Source organism: Cnephaeus nilssonii, assembly GCF_951640355.1.
Source record: "Cnephaeus nilssonii genome assembly, chromosome: 14".
Classification (NCBI taxonomy): Eukaryota; Metazoa; Chordata; class Mammalia; order Chiroptera; family Vespertilionidae; genus Cnephaeus; species Cnephaeus nilssonii.
Window position 1 is genome coordinate 39,755,373 of NC_137085.1, and position 24,126 is coordinate 39,779,498.

Consider the following 24,126-nt stretch of genomic DNA (forward strand, 5'->3'; position numbering starts at 1 on the left):
TGCAAAAGCTTTCTAGTTCAATTAGTCCTATTTACTTTTTCTTTTGTTTTCCTTACTCAAGGAGATATATCAGAAAAAATATTGCTACAAGAAATGTCTGAGATTTTACTGCCTGTTTTCTTCTAGAATTTTTATGGTTTCATGACTTACATATAAGTCTTTAATCCATTTTTAGTTTATTCTTTTGTATGTTGTTAAGTAGATGGTCTAGTTTCTTTTTGTTGTTGTTGCATGTATCCATCCAATTTTCCCCAACATCATTTATTGAATAGACTGTCTTTACCCTATTGTATGTTCTCGCCTGCTTTGTCAAATATTAAATGACCATAAAGGTATGGGTTTATTTCTGGGTTCTGTTTGGGGGCGATGCATTATCTTAATTGTAGTTATGGCTTCACAGATATCTATTCAGCAAGTCAAACACTTTAAATTAAAAATAAAATATATGTCAATTAGGCCTCAATAAAGCTCTTTAAAAACCCCAGCAAAACTAAAAAATGTTATTTAGGAACACATACACAGATGGATAAATTAAAAAGAAAATCAAAGGAATGATTAATTCAAAATAGTAATTACCTGGAATTGGGGAAAGGGAGGGAAGTGCCAGTAGGAGGCACTGGGGACCTTGTCAGGTTCTGGTACCCATAATATATTCTGTACCGGAAACCGAGCGCTGGGTATGCTATCATTCTTTTAACTACATATGTCTTATACAACCTTTTGTACAGATGATACATTTCACAACCTAGAAAAAAAGAGTCTGTGGAGCAGACTACAGAGGAATGAACCCCTTTGTTAAGCTGCACTTTTATTGTTGTGCGGCAGGATACCCTCAAAACCTTTCAAATAAAACTAAGCTCTTTTATGTCTGATCTGTTACTGGCTTGAAAATGGCTAACTCTTTTGAGAGAGATGGATTATCCTACCTAATAAAATGGTAATATGTAAATTACCATCACTCCACTACGCCCACGATTGGGCCAGCAGGAGGCGCAGGGGGCGGGACTCGGGGTGGCCGGGGTAGCTGACTGGGCCAGTGTCTGCGCCATGGCTGTGCTGTGGGAACAGAAGGGGCCTCTGGGGCAGCGAGCTCAAGTCCTGCTGCGGACCATCAAAAGCGGGGGAGCTGGGTGCCTGTCTGCTCCGGCACCAGCCCTTTCAGAAGCCTCCACCGTGCCAGAGGCTTCTGAAAGGCCTGGTGCACCAGCAGACAGGCACCCAGCTCCCCCGCGATTGAAAGCGAAAGCGTGTAGGGAACCCTACACGTGCATGATTCAATCATGCACTGGGCCTCTAGTCAATTTCAAAAAGAGAGAATGAAAAGATCAAACAGAAAAGCTATTGTTTACCCCTCTAACTTGTTATATTTCTGTGCTTATTAATTAGTTTCTGTATCCTCTCATAGCAGCCTCAGGTGTAAGGGCATGGAGTAGCTAATATTGAATACCTACCAGTTAAAGCAGGCGTCCTCAAACTACGGCCCGCGGGCCACATGCGGGTTTTTGCCCTTTTGTTTTTTTACTTCAAAATAAGATATGTGCAGTGTGCACAGGAATTTGTTCATAGTTTTTTTAAACTATAGTCCGGCCCTCCAACCGTCTGAGGGACAGTGAACTGGCCCCCTGTTTAAAAAGTTTGAGGACTCCTGAGTTAAAGGATCTTCCTTTCACATTTTCTCTAGAAGACCATAGCTGTTTCTCCCTTTAAAGTATTTATGCAGAATCTCATTCCTCACATTTTTGTTCACTTGGTTACGGTCTTTACCAGCTATTAAAATGCAAGCAAGTAAATACTGTTATCCCCTCCTCACTTTGACATCACACACAATTTTGCTGTAAGCAGGCCTTGGAAACTCACTTCTGATCACCGCACCGGGCGAGCAGGGAACTCTGTGGCTTCCCACGTAATTTGAAGAGCCAAACAATTCTCTTTCAGTTGTTAAAAAAAAAAAAAAAAAACTACGCTCCAGGCGTGGCTCTTGGGCGAGTTACTTCGGATGAGCTGCACGTTTGCAATTTCACCAATGAAATTTTTAATGAGAAGACCTTCAAGGAACGCGTTGCCTACTTCCCTTTCCACAGCAGCCCTGTCAAAACACCACAACTCGCTGGGTGATCCTCTGTGTTTGCGTGTCGGCTCTGGCTCCTCCCCTCAGCCCGCCCCTTACAGCCTGTCTCCCACAGGCACTTAATGTAGTGCCAGGGCCTTAACACTCGTCCAGTAAAACTTTGTACAATATTGTTTTAACCCCCCTGAGACATCCGCCTCGCTACTGACTCAAGGAAGGGGATATTAACACTGAGATGTTAAAGGTTTTAAGTCTAAACCGCTCTACCGAGCGCGGGACTTGCACCTCCTCCTCAGCCCCCAGAAAACAAGATCGCGCCCAGGTCGGGCCCTTCATAAACCCGCCGCTACTTTCCCGCCTTCCCCTGCGGCGCGCACTTCCGGCCGCGGAGGCACTCGGGAGCGCGCCCCTCGAGCCTCCACCAACCAGCGGCTCGGCCCGCCCGGTGCGTGTGCGCGAGCTCACGTGAGTGCGCAGGTTCGAATCTCCGCGGCCCGGCGGTTACTCCCCCAACGTCCGGCCCCACCTCCGCGGCGGCGAGGCCTGCGCGCGCCAGCCCAGGGTAGCCCGGCCGCCCCGCCCCCGCCCGGGCTGCCGTCCCACCTTCCAGCCGCCGTCTGGCCCCAACGGAGTCCTCGCCCTCCCCCGTACGCGCGGCCCCCCCGCCCTCCGCGGCAATCGGCGTTCGGCCTCCCGCGCTGGGCGGCTTCCGCCCGAGCCTCCCGGGCCCATGGCCAAGCGGCGTGCGGCGGAGCCGCTGACGTTCCACGTGCCTTGGAAGCGGCTCCTGCTCTGCGAGTTTCCGGAGGAGCCGCCGCCTCGGCCGCTCTGGATCCCGGCGGCGGCGGCGGCGGCGGCCTCGCCTCTCGGGCAGCCCCTCAGCGTCCCGGCGCTGCCCCGAAAGCGCAAAGTCGACGCGGGGGCTATGACTGAGCCTTCGGCTTCGCCCAGCAAGCGCCACGACGGTGGGGACACCGGCGCCCCGGGCGGCGCAGAGCGTGAGGGCCGCGGCTGGGAGACCAGCGAGCCCCCGCGGCTGCAGCCGCCGCCGCCCCTGCGGCCCCACAGGCCGGGGGAGGAGCTCCAGGCCGCCCGGCCCCCGAGGGGCGGTGGCGACAACGGGGCGGGGCGCGCAGAGACCCCGCGGGGAGACTGGGGGGCCGCACCGCACCAGGTAGGGGCCGCGGGAGGGCTGGGCGCTCCCGAGGTGGGTGGATGACCGTTTGCCCAGGCGCTTTCTCGCCCTGAGAAGGAGCAGATCGTCCCCCTCTAGACTCGTATCTTCAGGACGACCCAAAAGGCGAAAAGCCGGGCTCCCTGCTGCAGGGACGGACGCCCACCTGCAGGCCACGGCGAGGGCCCCAGAGCCGCTCCGGGCAGGGTTTCGGGAGAGCCCGACGGGCCCAAAGCGCTTGGATAAGCCAGGGGGTGGGCCGTCGGGTGAGGCAGGGTGCTGCCTCGGCGCCCCTGCTGTGCGAGGGCAGCAGGTGCCTGACTCGGGACAGCCTAGGGCAGTGATGGGGAACCTATGACACACGGGTCAGCACTGACACGCGTAGCCATTTCTGATGACACGCAGCCGCTGAGGCGGCTGCATGCCGAGGATGAAACATTTGCTGCTCCTGAGGATGAAACATTTGCGAAATAATGTTTTTTCCTCAAAGTGACACACTACCCGAGTTTTTTGGTGAAGTTTGACACACCAAGCTCAAAAGGTTGCCCATCACTGGCCTAGAGTTTGGTGGGAGGCGTTGAACCGCGACAGGTTCAGGTCAACGACAAACGTCAGAGAGAGGTGTAGGGTGCCTCCTTCGGTCTAACAATGATTTGTTTCTAAAGAGGTGACCAATTGGAAGCCATCAATTGGATGTCCTTTAGGCCTGGTACTGTTTCCTTGGCAGAGAGGAAGGGTGACTATATCTTGGGAAAAGGGTATAATAACTCACTGCTAAATCTGATCCCATGGGAAAGGATTGTTGTTGCAAATTAACTTGGGCCCTGCGGTATATGAGGATCTTGTATGAGGATCTTCTATGAGGATCTTTGGCGCGTTCCCAGTTCTGGGGAAATGAGCCTGCCGCACCCCCGCACGTCAGCTCTGATTTGAGTAGATGGTGGGTGCTGGTCAGCGTGGCAGCCACTGGCCACGTGAGACAACGGAATTCTTGGGATGTGCTGTAAGTGTCAAATACTATGTTTCAGAGGTTTCAAAACATTTTATGTTGATTACACGTTGAAATATCTTGGAGATACTGGATTGAATACAATGGATTAAAAATTATTTCACCTATTTCTTTTAGTCCAGTGGTCGGGCCCCGGTTTGCCGCTCTGTTGACTAATGAGTTTGCCGACCACTGTTTTAGTCTTTGTAGTACAGCCACCAGAAAAGTTAGTTATATCTGTGGCTGGAATTATATATTTACTAGAGGCCTGGCACACGAAATTTGTGCACGGGTACAGTCCCCAGGCCTGGCCTGGGATCAGGGCCATCTTCCCTAGCTGCCTGCAGGTAGCCCTGCTCCCCGTTTGCCATTGGGTGATCCGGTGCCTGACAGCCCGGGAAAGGGACCAAGAGGTGGGCAGTGTGCCTCATAGTGACTGGTCCAGCAGTCATTGTCCTGCTGTTAGGGTCAATTTGCATATTACCCTTATATTACATAGGATAGAGGCCTAGTGCATGGGTGGGGGCCAGCTGGCCTGCCCTGAAGGGGGCCCAGAATGGGAGGGTCCCCGCTTGGGGGCAGGGCTGCCAGGGCAGGGGCCTCAGGGTTTGCAGCCTGGCCACGCCCCCAATCAGGGTAGAGGTCCTTGCTGGGACAGGGCCTGCCTGGGTGAGGGGCCATCGGCAGTTTGCAGGCCAACCACATGCCCGATTGGGGTGAGGGTCCCCCTGGGGGGCTGTGCTGGCCTGGGCGAGGGGCCTGGGGCGGTTTGCAGGCTGGCCATGCCCCCGGCTTTTTCAGGAAGGATGTCCGGAAGACATCTGGTCTAATTAGCATATTGCCCTTTTATTAGTATAGATTGGAGAGCTTTGGTCTAGCCTTAGGAATTCAAATTGCTTTTCTGCAGTTCTCTGTTGACTTGGAGCTTTGAGGGTGGAAGTACCAAATATAGGGCTCAGATTTCACCAAATTCTTCAACTTCTACATCATAGCATCCACCTCACATCTCTCCATTGCCTTAAATATCTTATGCAGAATTTATCAATACGTTGTTCACCGCCTCCACCCCTCAAAAATAATTGAGGTTCCTTTGGAATGATTTGTTCATGGTGAACAACCCAGTAAGATAATGAGAATTTAATAGTTGGGAAAGATCTTTTCCTGTGATTGTGAAATTATCCTTTAGCTATAACCTTGATAAGCATTTCTGGATGAAATTATAAATTGTAAATATTTGTACCCCCAGTTTTCTTGGAATTTAGGAAGCCTGAGCCTTATTTAGACTTTTTTCTTCAGGTTGCTTTTAGGTTCAAAATCAGCTTGCTTAAAACTGAATAATAGAACTTACATTTTGAAAATAGAATAAAGAATTAGAATTTCCAATTAAATCATGTCTAGGACAATAGTCAAAACCTAAAAAACACGGTAGTCACCCAGACCTAGTTGAAAACTCTCCTTTTCAGACCCCACCCATACATAGCCTTGTCTTTCCTACCAGAATATACTGACTACAGTCTGCCACAGATTGATAAAGAGGGAAATAAGGAAATGGCAGGTAAGCAAAGAAGGAGAGTATTTTAGTAAACTGGCACAGTTTGTGCAGTCAATGTCTCCTTGGTTCTTTTAGACCAAGGCCTAGGTCTGTGCCCTCACCGCTGTTTAGCATCTCCCACACACCCGTGTCTTCCTCTGCATCCTATAGACTCTATAAGCTCATGGCAGGAAACAAGAGGGGTCCTTCTTCACCAAGATTAGTCTCCTGTTCTCTTTTGGCAAAAGCCCAGGAACCCTTACTAGTATGTTCCTTCCTTTTGTTAGTTCTCTTTCTTGAGCTGCTTTTTTTCCTACAGACTTAAGAGAGGGACCTGTTTTCTCCAGCTTCCCTCTTTCCTGCTTCCAAAGATGTAGGGTTTTTGTTCTAAGGGTTGTACAGACAATTACCAAGGCAAAACAGGATAAAACAGAAACATGGAGAAGTTAAAAAGAATTTTCAGTTTGTGCAGTAAACGTCTCCCTGGTTGTTTTTGTGCTTAGAATAAGCCTTAGGTGTGTGCCCTTACCCTTGGATCTCATTTAGGAAAAATTTTCTCAAACATGTCCTTTCTATATTGGAGATGCAATCTAGGCAGAACCTTGGAGTATTTTCTGAGTTGTTTTAGATTTGTTTTTACTAGAGAACTAAAATAAAACCAGGTATTCATTAAATATTTATATTTTCTCATGTTAGTGTCACTTTATGCAGGTTCATTGCTCTGTAGTGCTGACCCTTACTATTAGATATTTTTAACAGAAAATAAGCAAATATGTTTCCTGTTGATTGATAATTCAAAGGCTTCTTGGGATATAATACTGAGCAATAAATAGTGCTAAACCTTAATTTGCAAGAGAGCCATATGTTTTACTGATTAGGAAACACTTAGGTCAAGATCAGAGTTAGTGAGTAGTGCAAACCCGGGTCTGTCTGGTGGCAGAGTTTGTGCTCTTAGATAACTAGGTTACACTGATGCCTTTTTTTGGGTGGGGGGACTCGGGGGTTGCCCATGTTTATAAGTAGGTAGTGGGCAACAAATAGATAATGTTTTTAACCCTATTTGCTTATTAAAATGAAATTTTTCTTGGCATCCTTTGAATTATTGCATTTTTATCCCAGTGTTAAGAAATTCCAAAGACTCTTAATTCTCTAAGCCTTAGTGTCTGAGGCACTGAATGAACTTCTTAATGAGATTTTTCTTATAGGCCTGTACTTTTCAGTAAAGTAACCAGCCACATGCAGCTAATGAGCATTGAAAAGTGGCTAGTCTGAATAGTGCTAGAAGTGTAAACTGTCTGCCAGGTTTTGAAAACCTGTGTGACAAAAAAAATGTAAACTATCTCATTAATTTTTAAAATGTTGACTGCATGTTAAAATGATAATAGTTTGGGTCTATTAGGCCAAATAAAATAGTAAGATTAATTTCACCTGACCAGTCTGGGCAGCCTGGGCCTCCCTGCCAGGAGCCTTAAAAGAAGAGGCTCAGGGCACCTTGTGTGGTAAAGGGGTTGAGGGTGAGCCCGTGCTTCAGGAGCCTATGCCTGAAGTCATCTAAAGCCTGGTCTCCTATGTATCCCCCACCCCTACATCCCAGGGCTCCCAAACACAACTTGTGACAAAGAATCCTATTGGCATCCTGTCCTTGTAAATTCATTCTATTCTCAAAGCCTGCTTGGCTGCTCACACAACACAGAGGTGTCACCAGCCCAATTTAGCCACACTCATAGTTTTGCCAATTACCTTGGCACTAGTTGAACCATCTTAACTGAAACATTGCCTCTCCATTTCACTTATTTCCTCAGATTTGTTGATTTATACTGGATACATGCAAGTGTATGTTTTTAGACACACCAAAATGGAGCATGCTAAATGAGTGTTTTTCAGAAGCGAAAGAGGAAAAGGAGGAGGGTTCGAGTCCCTCCTGCCTTTCAATTTCCTATGGTCCCTCAGCCCAGCTCTGTGACTTCCTGGCAGAGGGAGGGTCACAGGACCACTGGCTGTCACAAGCACTTTTTCATGATGTCCTTAGAGAAGTCAGTGTAGCAACTGAAGGGGGATCAGGAATTTAGGGCCAGACCACAGTAATGCTTCCAGGGCGCAGAGGGGGGAGCAGGAGGGTGCAATGATTGTGTGCAATGAAGTGTTTCTTTTGATTTAATTAAATGCAGTGTGTGATTTAGTGCATACATTTTCATTAACTCTTTCTAAAGCATATTTTGATTTACCATCAAGAGCAATGAAATATTTAATTTTATTTTTTTAAAGATTAATTTCACCTGTTTCTTTTTACTTTTTTACTGTGGTTATTAGAAAAATTTTAAATTACATATGTGGCTTCTATTATATTTCTGTTGGATAATGCTGCCCTAGCAAATATGAACATAACTTAAGAACATAGTACTAAAAAAGAAAAAGGAACATAGCATAGTAGAATAAATACAGATATATAGATACCCTTCTGAGATAGATAATGGTCACCTTGGGAGCCTGTACATTATTCCAATGCTGCTTCCTTTGCACAAAATATTTTTGGAATGCTTTTGAACTTCTGTGCCAATTTTGTACTTTATTGGAACATCAGCTTCACTTCATAGTTACTTGAAATGATTTTATAATCATTCAGAGTAAGCTGTTAAATGTTTAAGGAGCCAGTGCTCACTTGTTAGGATTTAACAATTTTGCTATATTGATTTAAAAGGCATGCCTTGTACCAAATGGTATCTTGATAAAAATGATTAGTTTTAAGTTTTTCTTGCTATTTAGCATGTTTATATCCTAATACTTTTTAGAAGGTGTCAAAATATTTTAGCCTATGTAAAGTCAATCCCTTAAAATACCAACCCTCAGGAAAAAGACTAAAAATAACTTTTAAGGTATATGTGTATTTTTTTCAATAAAAATTTTTCCTCACTGAAGGTAAACATTTTAAGACTGTTTGCAGACATTTTCTTTGGTTGAGAATGGAAGAAAATTGTCAGAAGGGTACTCTTGAAAGAAATTCTTTTAAATTTAAACTAATAAATACTTTCACAAATCTATGATTATGAAAATTCATAGATTTGACTGAGTCCATAAAATACTTTGACTAGACAGAATTAAAAATGTTGAAGATACCAAGAATGCAAAAGCTTACACGAGTTTCCTTTTTTAAAAAAAATACAAAAAAAAACTTGTTTCCTGAAAAAAAAAATTTAACTTTTCCTAAACCATTGATATACTTTCTTTTTTTCTCCCCCCTAAAGCTCAATGAAGAATTTTGGCAGTATAACACCTTCCAGTACTGGCGGAATCCTTTACCTCCTATTGATCTGGCAGACATTGAAGCTATAAATGAAGATAACCTTACAGAAGCAAAGCTTCAGGACAAGGATGAAGTGGTTGAGATCGACATGGAGTCCTGACAGGAACTGAAGCAATGGGTTTTTCTGAATTTGAGAAAACATCTCCAAGTGACTTACATATTCTTAAGGATAAAAGTTATTTTCCATACTTAATGTTATTTCATTCCCAGACCTGAAAAATGAGGAAAGTTGTTTTAACGATAAATGCCTACAGTCACTACTGAAACTCCCAATAGGATTTGTCAGTGATATAGTACAGTTATAGAGGAAGTATTTTATGTGTGCATTCTTAAAGAAAAAGTTATGTTTAGATTCTAAATTTGAAGATATCAATCTTATAAATTGCAAGTTTTAGAAACAGGAAAGACTCAAGTAGTCCTCTCTGCAACAAAATGTTAATTTGTGGTACATGAAATGAATGTTGTTTTATAATAACTTAATAAAATGCTCTTTAATATACTTTATTGACTCTTCCTAGTTGAATAGATAGCTGACTTAAACATCTATGCAAATTTAAAATGTGAGGCATTTTTCAGAAAGCTGGTATTGTTTTAAAAGAGCTTTCAAAAAAATATAAAAGAGCTTTCTAAATGTGAAGTAGTGAGAATTTCCATGTGGGTAGCATGTTTGCATAACTTCTAATATTTGATGTTTGTTAAACTCTACTTTGGGCTATCAAAAATTAATAAAGAGCAATGAGAAATGAGTAGATGCTTCCCTCCACTCTTTCCCAAGGTAAGAGGAAAGTTTATTTCTTTTTTTAAAATTTCTTGATTTTGAATTGCCTTCAGGGCATGGTTTTTATTGCTTCTTACTATACACTTGTAGTTCTCAACACTGGCAATATTTCACAAATCTTTGCCTGAGAGATTCTCAATTGTTCTGATGTGGACCTTAGATACAGCTATTTTTTTAAAGCACTGATCCTTCTTCCTGTTTATAGGAGATAACTAATTTGAGCTGAAGCAATGCCTCTTAATTAGCTTTGGTTTTATTTTGCCCTGTTGATGGCTTTATTACAACTAAATTATTCTGTAGCTACCATTCCACTGTATTTGAGTTATATGAGTATCAATGATGAAGTTAATTTTGTATTGTATTCTAGAATGTTGGCTTTGTAATTGAGTAAGTTGTCCTTGTGTATTTTTTTGTGGTTAATGATATTCAAAATCCAGGAAGGATGGATAAATGCCAATGAGAGGGAAAAAGAACAATGTTTCATGTTTACTGTGGAATTTAAATATGGGTTGACATTAATAAGAATATTATAGAACAGAAAGCAAACTGTATAGTATTGTGGTTGAAAGTTAAGGCTTTGGAGTCAGATATGGTTCAAAGTCTTATACTGCCACTTTCTACCCATGTAACATTAAGCAGGTTCTTTCTCATCTCCAAGCCCCAGATTCCTTCGTTGTAAATAAGAAACAATAAATAGTATCTACCTCAAGAGAGATTGTGTTTATTGTCAAATTATATACTGAGTACTTTACCTGCATCATCTTGTTTAATTCTTATAATACCCTTATTGTAGGTACAAAAATATAATTAGAATAAATGTGCTTCCTATAGTTCCTCTTCCCCCCCCCCCCATCACATATTGGTGTTTTTTAAAATATATTTTTATTGATTTCAAGGAAGAAGGGAGAGGGAGAGAGAAACATCCTATATAATAAAAGCCTAATATGCTTGCTAAGTGTCTGGTGATCCGGTCGGCCATTCAACTAATCAAAGCGTAATATGCTAATGATATAAGGCCGCTCAACTGCTCACTATGATGTGCACTGACCACCAGGGAGCAGATGCTCTGACCAGTAGGTTAGCTTGCTGCTGGGGTCTGGCCGATCAAGACTGAGCAAGATGGGCCGGACACGCCCTGGAGCCCTCCCTGGCTGGCCAACCTCCTGCGTCCCTCCCCTGGCCCCAGTCGTGCAATGGTGGGGTCCCTCGGCCTGGCCCACGCCCTCTCACAATCTGGGCTGAGGAATACCCCCACCCACCGAGTGCACGAATTTTGTGCACTGGGCCTCTAGTGAATGATAAGAGAGAATCATTGGTCAGCTGCCTCCTACACGCCCCCTACTGGGGATTCAGCCTGTAACCCCGGCATGTGCCCTTGACCAGAATCTAACCCTGGACCTTTCAGTCTGCAGGCCAACGCTCTACCCACTGAGCCAAACCAGTTAGGCTCCTATAGTTCGTGTTCATTCCACTTTCAGTTGCTAATAGATATTTCAGGATAATAATTGGAATTGAAGAAAGAACAAGGTTAGCAAATGGGGAAGCAATTAAAGTACTGCAGGAATAAAAATAAAATGGTATCCCGGCTGGTGTTGCGCAGTGGTTGTGTCGACCCAGGAACCAAGAGTTCACTGGTTTGATTTCTAGTCAAGGCACATGCCTGGGTTGCGGGCTCTATTTCCAGAGACAAGTGTGCAGGAGGCAGCCAGTTGTTTACCTCTCATCGATGTTTCCTCTCTATCCCTCTTCCTCTCTAGAAATCAATAAAAGCATATTTAAAAAAATATATTAAAATGGTCAACTTTCTAACCTTCTGTTTGACCTGTCAGTAGGAAAGTGTCCATTTTTGTTTACTGCTCTTCCTAGTGCCCAGAGCAGTGCCTGCCATCCCCTGAGGACTCCTGGACTGCGAGAGGGTGCAGGCTGGGCTGAGGGACCCCCGAGTGTACCAATTGTCATGCACTGGGCCTCTAGTAGACTATAATCAGATTTTGCCATTTCACTAGCATCCTTTTTCTGGCCCAGAACTCAATCCATGGTCACCTGTTATATTTAGTTTTAGTATCTCCTTAGTCTCCTTTAACCAGACAGTCCCTTGAAATTTCTTTGCCTTTCATGACCTTGGTACTTTTTGAAAAGTTATTTTGTAGGATGGCCCTCAGTTTCTATTTGCCTGATATTTCTCATAATTATGCATTTTTGGTAAGAACTCCATAGAAGTGACGATGTATCCTTCTCAATACATTATACCAGGAGGCAGAGGCACTGATGTGAACTTGTCTCATTATTGGGGATTGTAACTGATTACTTGGTTAAGGTGCTGTCTGCAGGTGTTTTTTTTTTATTGTATGGTCACTATTTTCTCCTTTGTAAATAATTATCTTCTGGCAAGATGCTTTGAGGCTATGTAAATACCCATTTCTCATTATATTCTGCCTACAAATTTTAGGATCTGATGATTCTTGCCTGAAATATGTAACTGTTCTGGTATATGTCAAATGGTAATTTTATATTTTCATCATCCTTTTTACATTTATTAATTGGAATTCTGAGCACTTTCACCCCCATTTCTTTATTCACTTTTTTATATCTGTATAGGCTAATGTGTATATATTCTAAGAGTTATTTAGTTGCAGAAATTATCCCTTATTTAGTCATTTGGAAGCCCTTCAAGTTGGATCTTGTACTCCTCTCCCCACCTTAAAACATATTTTATTACTTATTGTTTGAACTCTGCTTAATGTTGACAGTGCACTCTTGTATTTACAAGGTTCATTGATGGAAATCAGTAGTAGCTTTGCAACACTTATTTACTAAACAGTTTGAGCCTTGCCTTCCTCTTCAGAAAATGGGGACATTAATACCCTCCTCAGAGGAGTAGAGTGGGATAAAATTACATGAAGGCTGTAGGGAACCCATAGTGGACACTAAATACATTTCTCTCTTGAAATGCTTTTCACTATCTTTCTCATAGATGATAAGTAATACATACATCTGTACATATATACATACATACATATATACATACATAAACTATTAGTGATCTCTGAAAATACCTGAAGTTCATTGAGAAGATTACTTTGAAAGAACTTCAGCTCTTAAATTATCTGGAGTCCAAAAACTTAATAATATTCTAGCACTTCATATTTCTTGATTGCTATATATTGTGTTCTTTTGATATGAACTTGTGGTAGGCAGAGTTCTAAGATGAGCACCAAATTTCCCAGCCCCTGGTTATTCTACAAAGACTAATATAGGCACTACTGTGAAGAATTTTGCAGATGTAATTAAAGTCCCAAACCAGTTAACTTTAAGTTAGGGAGACAATTCAGGTGGGCCTGACCTAATCATATGAGCCCATTTAAATATGGGTGGAGAGGTCTGAGCCAGGAAGTCAGAGAGGTGTCAAAGTGTGGGAGGGATTCAATATGAGAGTAAGTCTTTGGGCTTTGAGGACGGAGGGAGCCATGTGACAAGGACCTCAGAGTCCCCATGGCCAGACAGCAAAGAGCGGGGACCTCAGCTCTACACCCTCAATTTCTGACCTCAGCAACCTGAATGAACATGGAAGTGGATCCTTCCCCAGGAGCCTTCCAAAAGGAACACAACCTGGCTGGCACCTTGATTTCAGTTTGAGATACTCCAAAGAACCTTGCATGTCAAGTTGGACTTCTGACTTTCAAAACTGAGTTAACAAGTGGATGTCGTTTTTCAAGCTGCTACGTTTGTGGTAATTTATTACACAGCTGTTGAAAACAAATATAGACCTCATCTTTTTTTTTTTTTAGTACTTTCTTACCTTCTCACACAAGATGTTCTGGCACAGGTATTTCTCTCATAATTTGTCCACCCTAGTCCTGGGAATCGTTTCTCCAAAAGCTTTGATTTCTTTATTGAAGAATGGTATTTAGAAATGAAGATTGGGTGCAAGATCTGCTCATTAGTATTGGGTATCATTGCTTCTAGGTCCCCACAGCTGACAGAACAATAAAATACATGTTTGTATACAACTATGTGTATTTCTCTATCTGTCTACTTGTGTCTGCATCTATTTTTGACACACGAGTTCAAAACTGATACTTCCAATTCCAGTCCAATACCACAGGATTCATTCTACCTTTTCCTCTTTCCTTATTTTTTTAAATAAATCTTTATTGTTCAGATTATTACAATTGTTCCTCTTTTTTCCCCCCATAGCTCCCCTCCACCCGGTTCCTACCCCACCCTCTGCCCTCCCCCCGCTCCACTGTCCTCATCCATAGGTGTACAATTTTTGTCCAGTCTCTTCCCGCACCCCCAAAACCCTTCCCCCCCCCCCCCAGGATTGTCAGTCCACTCCCTTTCTATGCCCCTGATTCTATTATATTCACCAGTTTATTCTGTTCATCAGATTTTTTATTCACTTGATTTTTATATATATATTTTATTGATTTTTTACAGAGAGGAAGGGAGAGAGATAGAGAGTTAGAAACATCGATGAGAGAGAAACATCGATCAGCTGCCTCCTGCACACCCCCTACTGGGGATGTGCCCGCAACCAAGGTACATGCCCTTGACCGGAATCGAACCTGGGACCTTTCAGTCCGCAGGCCGACGCTCTATCCACTGAGCCAAACCGGTTTCGGCTGATTTTTTATTCACTTGATTTTTAGATTCACTTGTTGATAGATATGTATTTGTTGTTCATAATTTTTATCTTTACCATTTTCTTCTTCTTCCTCTTCTTCGCTTCTTGGCAGATTGACAACAAGAAGCGGGGAAGGTCTACGTACGCACGTGGCACTCTCTGCCCGCGGTCCGTAGCCTAGGCAACAGGCCTTCAGTGCGAACTACTTCTTCCTCTTCTTAAAGAATACCTTTTAGCATTTCATATAATACTGGTTTGGCGGTGATGAACTCCTTTACTTTTTTCTTATCTGTGAAGCTCTTTATCTGACCTTCAATTCTGAATGATAGCTTTGCTGGGTAGAGTAATCTTGGTTGTAGTTCTCTTATTTATAACTCCTTTATCTAACAGTGAGAAAATTAGACTTTATATCCATAATATGTTTGTTTATTGGCTCAATCCTCAAATATTCATAACATAGTTTGGAAACTGTTAACCCACACTGAAAAAACAGTCTTACTGCCCAGCCAGCGTGTCTCAGTGGTTGAGCATCAACCTATGGACCAGGAGGTCACAGTTTGATTCTCGGTCAGGGCACATGCCTAGGTTGCAGGCTCGACCCCCATTGGAGGGGCATGCAGGCTGCAGCCAATCACTGATTCTCATCATTGATGTTTCTTTCTCTGCCTCTCCCTTCCTCTCTGAAATCCATAAAAATATATTTTAAAAAACAACCTTCTAACAATAAACCTTAAATTATTTAGTTTCACTGGAGAATTCTACTAGACATTTAAAGAAGAAATGTGTTCTCTTTCAGAAAAATAAAAGAGGAGAGAACACTTTCCAGTTCATTTTATAAGGCCAGCATTACCCTGATACCAAAACCAGGTAAATATATTACAAAAGAAGAAATCCATAGATCAATACCCCTCGTGAACATACACACAAAAATTTTCTAGAAAATATTGACAGAAAAACCTAACAACTCTAAAAGTATATCTGAAAAGATAAAAATAGATATTCCTCTGTGATCTACTAGAATAAATTGAATAAATATAAATGTGGTTTTTTTGTCCTTGTAATAAGCTAATTCTGATTTTTGTTTTGTTTCATTTTGGTTTTGATTTTTAATCTAAAGTAGAGTGATATTATAGTCATCATTACTCCTGAATATTTTATTTGAGTATTTTGAAGGCTTAATGGGTCTTTTGACCCTTGGAATTTCTAAAATAGTATTGCTCTCCATACAAATAGCTCAGTATTTTAAATAAACTCTTAAAAATATTTTGGCTTGCATGTTAGATAAAAGGTGGTAATATTAGAATCACAAAAGGCATTATTATTACACAATCTGTAATGCTCATTAAAACTCAAAGACAACATTCATATTTTTATTGCTATGATAGGATTTTTAACTTGAGCTTGTAAAACTGCAGGTACAAAAGTGTGGATGCATTCAATGTCTGATAGCATTCCAACCCTCAGCTATATATGTATCATATGATTACTGTATTCCATTGTTAAGCAGCTGTAAAGTCTTGCAAGCAAAGGTATTAACCTAGTGTATGAGTATCTGCACAAGGCTAAATCTATCAATTAGTTTTTTAAAGTGATATATTTTTATTATGTAAATAATGTGTGCCCATTTTGGAAATTCATGAAAGCATAAAAAGATATTAAAAAATCTAAGTCCTGTTCCCAGACACAACTACATGCATTTTAGCTTTTTTTGTGGTTGTTGTTGTTGTTGTTAACCTATTATACATTGTTTTTAGAACACTCTTGAATTGTTTAATGTGGTATCCTTTTGTGATCTTTCTGTGAGTTTGAAATTTCTAAATATTTTAAAATATAATGATTTCAATTTTATCAAGAAGCATTCTCATAAAAATTTAAGCAATACAGATACATACAAAGAAGAATGTAACAAATGCCACCGCTATCACTTAGAAGTAATGTTTGATAACACTTAGTGAGTGTCATATCTAGCACCTCTTGATGGATGGGGGATGGATATATGGAAATACATACATGTATAGAGGAAATATAGATAGAAGTAGTTTTATAAAGTATTACATGCAATCTTACTTGAATTTAATAGAAAAGAATTTAAGTAAAATAGAAGAAATAGCTAAACCTCAGAGAAATGTTCCCTTACCAGTAAATACATTAGCTAATAAAATATTATCAAAAGTTAAAAAGGAAAGATCACGAACACCACATGACCTAGATGTTTCTCTTTTTAAGTATTTTTTTATTAAGGGCTATGAAGACATCCAGAAAGAGAAATGTGATGCAGGGACAGATGTCCTAATATGAAGTCCTGTCTTTCACTACATGGTTTTCCTTCGCAAAGGCTTTCAAACCATAGGCATGATTCGTGTCACTTCCTCCTCTTTTATTACATGCTGCACAATATCCGCATCAGTATTTCACCCTCAGTCTTCTCATTTATAAAATCAAATCCATTTAAATCTATTGTTTAGAGGGGCTGTGTTTTTTCTGTTCCACAAAGAGGACTCTGGTTTTCACAATGGATTCATAAGGCAGTCGAGTCCCTTTCTCCCGTTGCTGGTTTCGCTTAGTGTTGAAGGAGTAACCTGTCCCAGCGAGGCTGATCATTTTCCCCAGGAAGGGCTGTAACTTGCCCTTGGCAGAGGAGACTGCGGACAGCAACCCTGCAGTCTCTGTAAGCCATGACCTCCATTTTATTTTTTTTAAATCTTCACCCGAGGATACTTTCCCATTGATTTTTAGGGAGAGTGGAAGAGAGAGGGAAAGACAGAGAGAAATATCGATGTGAGAGAAACACATTGATTGGTTGCCTCCTGCACACGCCCCACCAGGGCTGGTGCTGGGGAGGAGCCTGCCACCCAGGTTCCTGCCCTTGACGGGAATTGAACCCGGGACCCTTCACTCCACAGGCCAACGCTCTATCCACTGAGCAAAACTGGCTAGGGCTTTGACCTCCATTTTAGATCATCTCAACTGATTTCCTTTATTAAAAGACAAGGAAATTAACATTATACTTTTTTCTATTTCCTGTCTCTTTTATTTTGCTACTTATATTATTTTAACTTTGTCATTTAAAAAATTATATTCCCTTTGTAATCATAATTCCCATATATATTTACTTTTAGTTCTACATGTAAATGTATTAAATGCTTGTTAACATATATATTATTTACCATAACCCCATCCATTCTAGAGGATTAAAAAAATTATTTTCTGGTTGGATGACTTCATTGTTGTACAGTTTTTTAAAGTTTATTTTTATACCACAGGCCTGGTGCATGAAATTTGTGCACTCAGGGAGGGGGGGTCCCTCAGCCTGGCCTGTGCCCTCTTGGGGCCTAAGCCAGCAGCCAGACATCCTGAGCGCTGATGCGGAGGCTCTAGCCACTGTCGCTGCACTCACCAGCCGTGAGCCCGGCTTCTAGCTGAGCGACCACCATGGGGCAGCTCCGTTGAGTGTCTGCACCCTGGTGGTCACTGCACATCATAGCGACTGGTCATTCAGCTGTTCGGTCGATTTGCATATTAGCCTTTTATTATATAGGATAGGATGTGTTGCTTTGCTTGCTCAAGAGTGCCTGTGTCCTTATTTTATACTTGTATTACGTCTTAGCTAGTTAATATTCTTAGTTATACTGTCTTTCCCTCAGAACATGCTCTACTCTGACATTTATTGGTGCTATAGTGCTTTACCAAAAGATCCTCCTAAAACAGATCCAGAGACAGAGAAACATCAATCAGAACGTCAAACCTCAGGGAAGGTAGGGGACGGTGGGGGTAAGGGGGAGAGATCAACCAAAGGACTTATATGCATGCATATAAGCCTAATCAACGGACACATACAACAGGGGGTGGGGGCATGAAGGGGGGGTGATGGGTAATGGGGAAATAGGATGCATATGTAATACCTTAATCAATAAAGAAATTAAAAAATAAAATAAAAAAAAGAGATCCTCCTTTCTTTTGGTTGTCTAGAATTCATAAGTGAGGAATATTTTTCAAGAAGAGTGCCTAAATCCTATAGTCCTTCAACTCTTGCATTACCTACCTGTTGCCTTTACACATGAACAAAGCTTGGCTGGGTGTAATAGTCTTTTTTCTTTTAATTGAATTTATTGGTTAATAAAATTATATAGGTTTCAGGTGTACAATTCTATAATACATCATCTGTATATTGTATTGTGTGTTCACCACCCTTAGAGATGTAATATTCTTTTTTAAAAAACATGTTTTTATTGATTTTTAGAGATAGAGGAAGAGAGGGAGAAAGAGAGAGAGAAACATCAATCGGTTGCCTCCTGCATCCAGCAGGGGATCGAGCCCAAAACCTGGACATGTGCCCGATTGAGAATCAAACCAGTGACCTCTCGGATTATGATCAACCAACTGAGCCACACCAGCCAGTGTGGGTGTAATATTCTTAAGTCTCACTTTTTTCTTCTCAAAACCTTCTGGGCATTATTCTTAGTGAAACACAAATAAAAGAAAACTGGCTTAAAAGTGGTAAATATCATGCTGAATAAAATGCTGATGCATTTTTTAGTAAAATCAAGAACAACATTAAAAAGTATATTATCAACATTAGTCAACATTATTTTGGCATTCCTAAAAATTTAATAAGAAAATAAAATAAAGCCCTAGCTGGTTTGGCTCAGTGGATAGAGCATCAGCCTGTGGAATAAAAGGTCTGGGGTTTGATTCTGGTCAAGGGCACATGTCTGGGTTGTGGGCTCGGTCCCCAGTGGGGGACATACAGGAGGCAGCCAGTCAATGATTCTCTTTCATCATTGATATTTCTCTCTCTCTCTTTCTCTTTCTTTCTTTCTCTCTCTCTCTCTCTCTCTCTCTCTCTCTCTCTCTCTCTCTCTCTCATTTTCCATTGATTTTTAGAGAGAGTGGAAGGGAGGGGGAGAGACAGAGATAAACATGTAATTTTAAAAATATATATTTTTATTAACTTCAAGAGAGGATGGGAGAGGGAGAGATAGAACCATCAACAATGAGAGAGACTCATTAATCAGCTTCCTCCTGCATGCCCCCTAATGGAGATCAAGCCTGCAACCCAGGCATGTACCCCGACGGGGAATTGAACCGTGACCTCCTGTTTCATAGGTTGAAGCTCAACACTGAGCCACACTAGCCGGGTGAGAAACATCTAATTGAGAGACTGGTTGCCTCCCACTTGGGGCCAGGAAAAATATCCTCAAGTGAGGATTCTAAAAAGTGGGGTTTTTTTAAGTGTGGTAGCTGAAATAAAAAACTCAATAGTATGATGCTGGAAGATAAAGTTGAAAAAACAAAATCTTCCAGAAAGCAGAAAACATGACAATGTAAAAAATTGGATGAAAAGGCTAAGAAAATTAGTAAACCAGCCCAAGAAGTCTAAGATAGAGAAGATAAAAACTAGAATCAAGAATATTATCAAATAATATATTCCAAAATATTTCCTACAACATGAGATTTTCAGATTAAAATTTCAGATTAAATGAGCCTATGGAGCACCCAACACAAAGGATGCAAAGAGTCAAATGATTGTGACATTCTGGAACAGTGGCAACAAATAAAATTTCCTACAAGTTTTCAAGAGAAAAATGTCATACATCACTGAAGAATCAGCAGACCATTGAGTATCTCAACAACAATATTAGAATCTAGAAGACAATGATCCAATGCTTCCAGATTTTGAGGGAGAATTATTTCCGATCTAGAATAACAAATTCAGCTAGGCAACAAAGTGTGAAGTTAAAGATATCTTCAGGTGTTCAAGATGCCAAAATTCTTTCTCTATGTCGCCCTTCTTAAGAAGCTACTATAAATCTGGCCAGTGTGGCTCAGTGGTTCAGCATCGTCCCATGAACCAGATCATCTGTTCAATTCCAGGTCAGGGCACATGCCCGTGCTGTCTCCCTTTGATTGAGCTCAAGCTTAATCAAATCTGTCTAGAAAATTTCACTGGGGTTTCCTCTTGATTTCTCACTTGGGAAACCTAAGAACCCAAATGCAGAACAACACCATTTACCAACTCTGATTCAGTTGAACATGCACCATGATTGTCTGTTCATTACTATAATGATAGAACCTCATAATATTTATAATAAAAAAAAACAGAGGTAGTGACATTGTATGTTACTCAAAATGGTTAAAATTGAGCTTTGCCATATTATCCTATCTAATAAAAGAGTAATATGCAAATTGACCATACCTCAGCTACACCCACCAGCCTCGCCCACCAGCCAATCAGGAGCGAATATACAAATAAACCCAACCAAGATGGCTGTGGCCACAGAGAGCAGGAGGGAGGCTTGGGTTTCCCTGGCAGGAAGCCAAGCTTTCCGCCTGCCCTTGCTAGCCTAGGCCTCCACTCAATGTTACAAAGTTTCAATGATAGAAGATAAATAAATCCCAACAAAAGTGGCGGCAGTCACGGAGCTGGAGAGAGCAGGAAGCTAGGGTTGCTGCCGGCGATGGAGGAAGCCAAGTTTCTGCAGCCCTGGCCGGCCTAGGCCTCCACTCCAGGCTACAAAGTTTCAATTATAGAAGATAAATAAATCCCAGATACCAGGGCCTCCGCTTGGGTCGCTGGGGTGTGTGGCCGGCCTGCAAACCACCACAGACCCCTCGCCCAGGCTGCCCCACGCCCCAAGGGAACCCCCACCCTGATCAAGGACACCCTTCAGGGCAAACCAGCTGGCCCCCACCCATGCACCAGGCCTCTATCCTATCTAATAAAAGAGTAATATGCAGATTGACCATCATTCTAACACACAAGATGGCTGCCCCCATGTGATCAAAGATCCTGCCCCCATGTGGTCACAAGATAGCCACCACAAGATAGCCAGCAGGGGAGGGCAGTCGGGAGGGACCAGGCCTGCAAGGGAGGGCAGTTGGGGGTGATCAAGCCTGCAGGGGAGGGCAATTAGGGGTGACCAGGCTGGCAGAGGAGGGAAGTTGGGGGTGACCGGGCCTGCAGGGGAGGGCAGTTAGGGGCAAACAGGCTGGCAGGGGAGCAGTTAGGCATCAATCAGGCTGGCAGGGGAGTGGTTAGGGGGTGATCAGGCTGGCAGGCAGAAGCAGTTAGGGGCAATCAGGAAGGCAGGCAGGCGAGCAGTTGGGAGCCAGCAGTCCTGGATTGTGAGAGGGATGTCCGACTGCCCGTTTAGGCCCGATCCCGGAGGGGTCCCAGATTGGAGAGGGTGCAGGCTGGGCTGAGGGACACCCCCCTCCCCCTTGCACGAATTTCATGCACCAGGCCTCTAGTGGAGATAATAATATCCTTCCTTGAAAGTTTCAATCCACTTCTAAAGTCTATTTCACACGCCCATGCCAGAGAGTACAAATTTTTAATACTTCTTTGGGGTGGTAATTCTTGCCTTTTTCTGTGTTGTGTCTTTGACCCATTCAGTTAAGAATCTGATGAACCATAATGGCATTTTCCCCAAAAAGTACACAGTTGTAAATTTTACATGCAATTTAGGGTGATCTGAGAATCCCTGGTTCCCTTAAAATCTAGGTTAAGAATCTCAGTTCTAAAAGACTTTATTGATTGATTGATTGATTTTCTTTTATCATATGTTTGTGCACACCATCCTTTTGGACAACTGAATAATAATGGCAGATGATTAGTCAGTGCTTACTATGTGCCAGGCCTTGTTATAATGATAGATAATAAAGGTGACTTAAAACTTGTGTATGTGTGGCATTCTTCTCCAACTTTCTAGTTATTTGTTGTAGCCCAACAAAAGGAATTGAGAGTATGGTAGTTAAGATGCTAATGGGCTAACCATGTTAGGCCATCAAAGAATATTTGAAACTCGGAGTGTTTGTTAAATTTCAGAGACAAAAGTAATATATGGTTGCAGAGAGAGAAACTAGTTGAATTTATTTAGAATCGTTTTATGGCACTGGAACAGTTCAAATTAGTCATGGGGGAGGGGCGATTGTATCTGAGTTCCTAAAAGGAATCTGACAATTCTCAGAAGAATGATAAGAACTCTGAGTCATCAATCTACTTCTAAATCAGCAATGTAAGGGCTACAAAGAAAGCGAAGTTTATAGCATAATAAACACAACTGACAAATAGCTCTTAAACTAGTCAGTACTGTATTTGAGACCCGGTTTTCATTTTCCTCATCCATTTGACAGGAAATGCACAACCTACGAAGCCCTGTTAGTGAAGTGGAATTCCACTTAAGAGACGCCACGTGTTTGCAAAATCACTGCAGGCTCCTGTTTAGAAGACAATGCACAGAAGTTTATCTAAATAAATCTCTTCCATTTCTTTCTCATATCTGGGTGAGATTTTTTTCTCTCACTCCATCTAGAAGCATTTATAAAGAAATGATCATGTAATAGTTGTTATTTAATAGTTGTTATTCATAACAATCATTTAAAGAAAAAATAATAATCATTTGGTGACTTCCTAGTGCCTCCTAGTTATATGCACCTGTTCGTTAGTTTTTCCCTATTTTTCCATGCCCCCGGTTTCCAGAAGAGTGAGAACTGGCAGTTCAGAAAGACACTGGAGTTTTTAGATTTGAGCATGGTTGGGAAGTGAACAAGGTTGAGGGAACCCGAAATACTAATAATGTTACTTATAAAACTTTAGAATTTTAAGAAAAAGGGTCTAAGAAGCGATAACCTATTTTTTAAGGTGGGGCACAGAAAGGACAAGTAAAAATAAAACCTTTTATTAACAATAACTCAGTAGAAATAACCACTAATGACCTTGGCAGAGGTTCTGAATACATTTTTATTTAAAATAGCCGCACACTGAAGTTGAATTCAGCATGCTAAGCCTCGGCCCCGGACAGTGCATTCATAAAACACTTGCCCAGGATTGATAAGGTTCCCTGGCTGATTTCCTGCAGCTGAAGAGTGCCAGCAGATGATGACAACAGGGGTGTTAATCATTTCCCGACCAGGCAATCTTAGTCACAAGTTCCTGCTAAAAGTGAAATCACCCGCTCTGGTTTAAAAACAGCTAGAAACCTTTTTACTCAGCTCCTGTTGTAATTTCTCGAGAACCGTTTAGGTTAAGCACATGGAAATTTGTTTGGCAATTCTTTTTACGGCACTATTCCCATTAGTTGCTCACACAAGCTGGGGTTTATCTGATTGTGCGGTAGATGGAAACTTCAGGATAAAATCCAATGGCCTAAGGCTGCGTGAAGTTTACCCTGGCTGTGGTTATGAAGAGGGTAAGTGCATGAAACCTTTTGTCGGTCTTGTGTTTGTATTCTCTTATGCCAGATTTTATATACCATAAAACGCAAAAGGCGTAATCTTGCAATTACAGTTAACTATTTAAATTTGCTTGATGATTGTTTTTAGGTGATCACAGGCCAAAACTAAGCTATTAGACATACAATTAAACATGCATGCCAAACAAAATTGTTGCAGTTTCCTCCTAAAAATTTTATTTTTGTTAATTAAACAGGTTGTTTGGTTCATTGAACTGTTATTGAAATGTCTTTTTGCATTGATGAAAGGTTGAATTGTTCACTAAATAGACTGGAGACAATTGTATGTGAATGAAAGACATAAATAATTTTGATTATTGGAAATAGCCAAGGTAGGGACTGATGCATCTAGAGGTAGACTTCAAATGTCAAATAATTCTAATAGAAATATTGTATTATGGATGTGTGTTTCTATTCAAAATATAT

The 24,126-nt window shown here is 41.7% G+C and overlaps 2 protein-coding genes across 2 annotated transcripts in view; both read left to right on the forward strand.

Moving 5' to 3' along the window:
• The first annotated feature begins 1,251 nt into the window (after positions 1-1,251).
• Positions 1,252-10,560, forward strand: LOC307110700 (uncharacterized protein C9orf40). Its single transcript, XM_079789989.1, has 2 exons — positions 1,252-3,242; positions 9,004-10,560. Exons 1-2 carry the CDS (start codon positions 2,799-2,801, stop codon positions 9,160-9,162), a joined length of 603 nt encoding a protein of 200 aa, XP_079646115.1. The 5' UTR covers positions 1,252-2,798; the 3' UTR covers positions 9,163-10,560.
• A 12,867-nt stretch (positions 10,561-23,427) lies between these two features.
• TRPM6 (transient receptor potential cation channel subfamily M member 6) overlaps positions 23,428-24,126 on the forward strand; it is a 135,037-nt gene continuing 134,338 nt past the window's right edge. Inside the window, exon 1 of the mRNA XM_079790084.1 lies at positions 23,428-23,658. Coding sequence (XP_079646210.1) covers positions 23,650-23,658 — 9 coding nt within the window. The 5' untranslated portion in view covers positions 23,428-23,649. The remainder of the gene's footprint in view (positions 23,659-24,126) is intronic.

Coding starts and splice junctions, on each gene's coding strand:
- LOC307110700 (XM_079789989.1), top strand. CDS start 2,799: ATGGCCAAGCGGCGTGCGGCGGAGCCGCTGACGTTCCACGTGCCTTGG. Junction 3,243..9,003: donor GGGGGGCCGCACCGCACCAG/GTAGGGGCCGCG, acceptor TCCCCCCTAAAG/CTCAATGAAGAATTTTGGCA.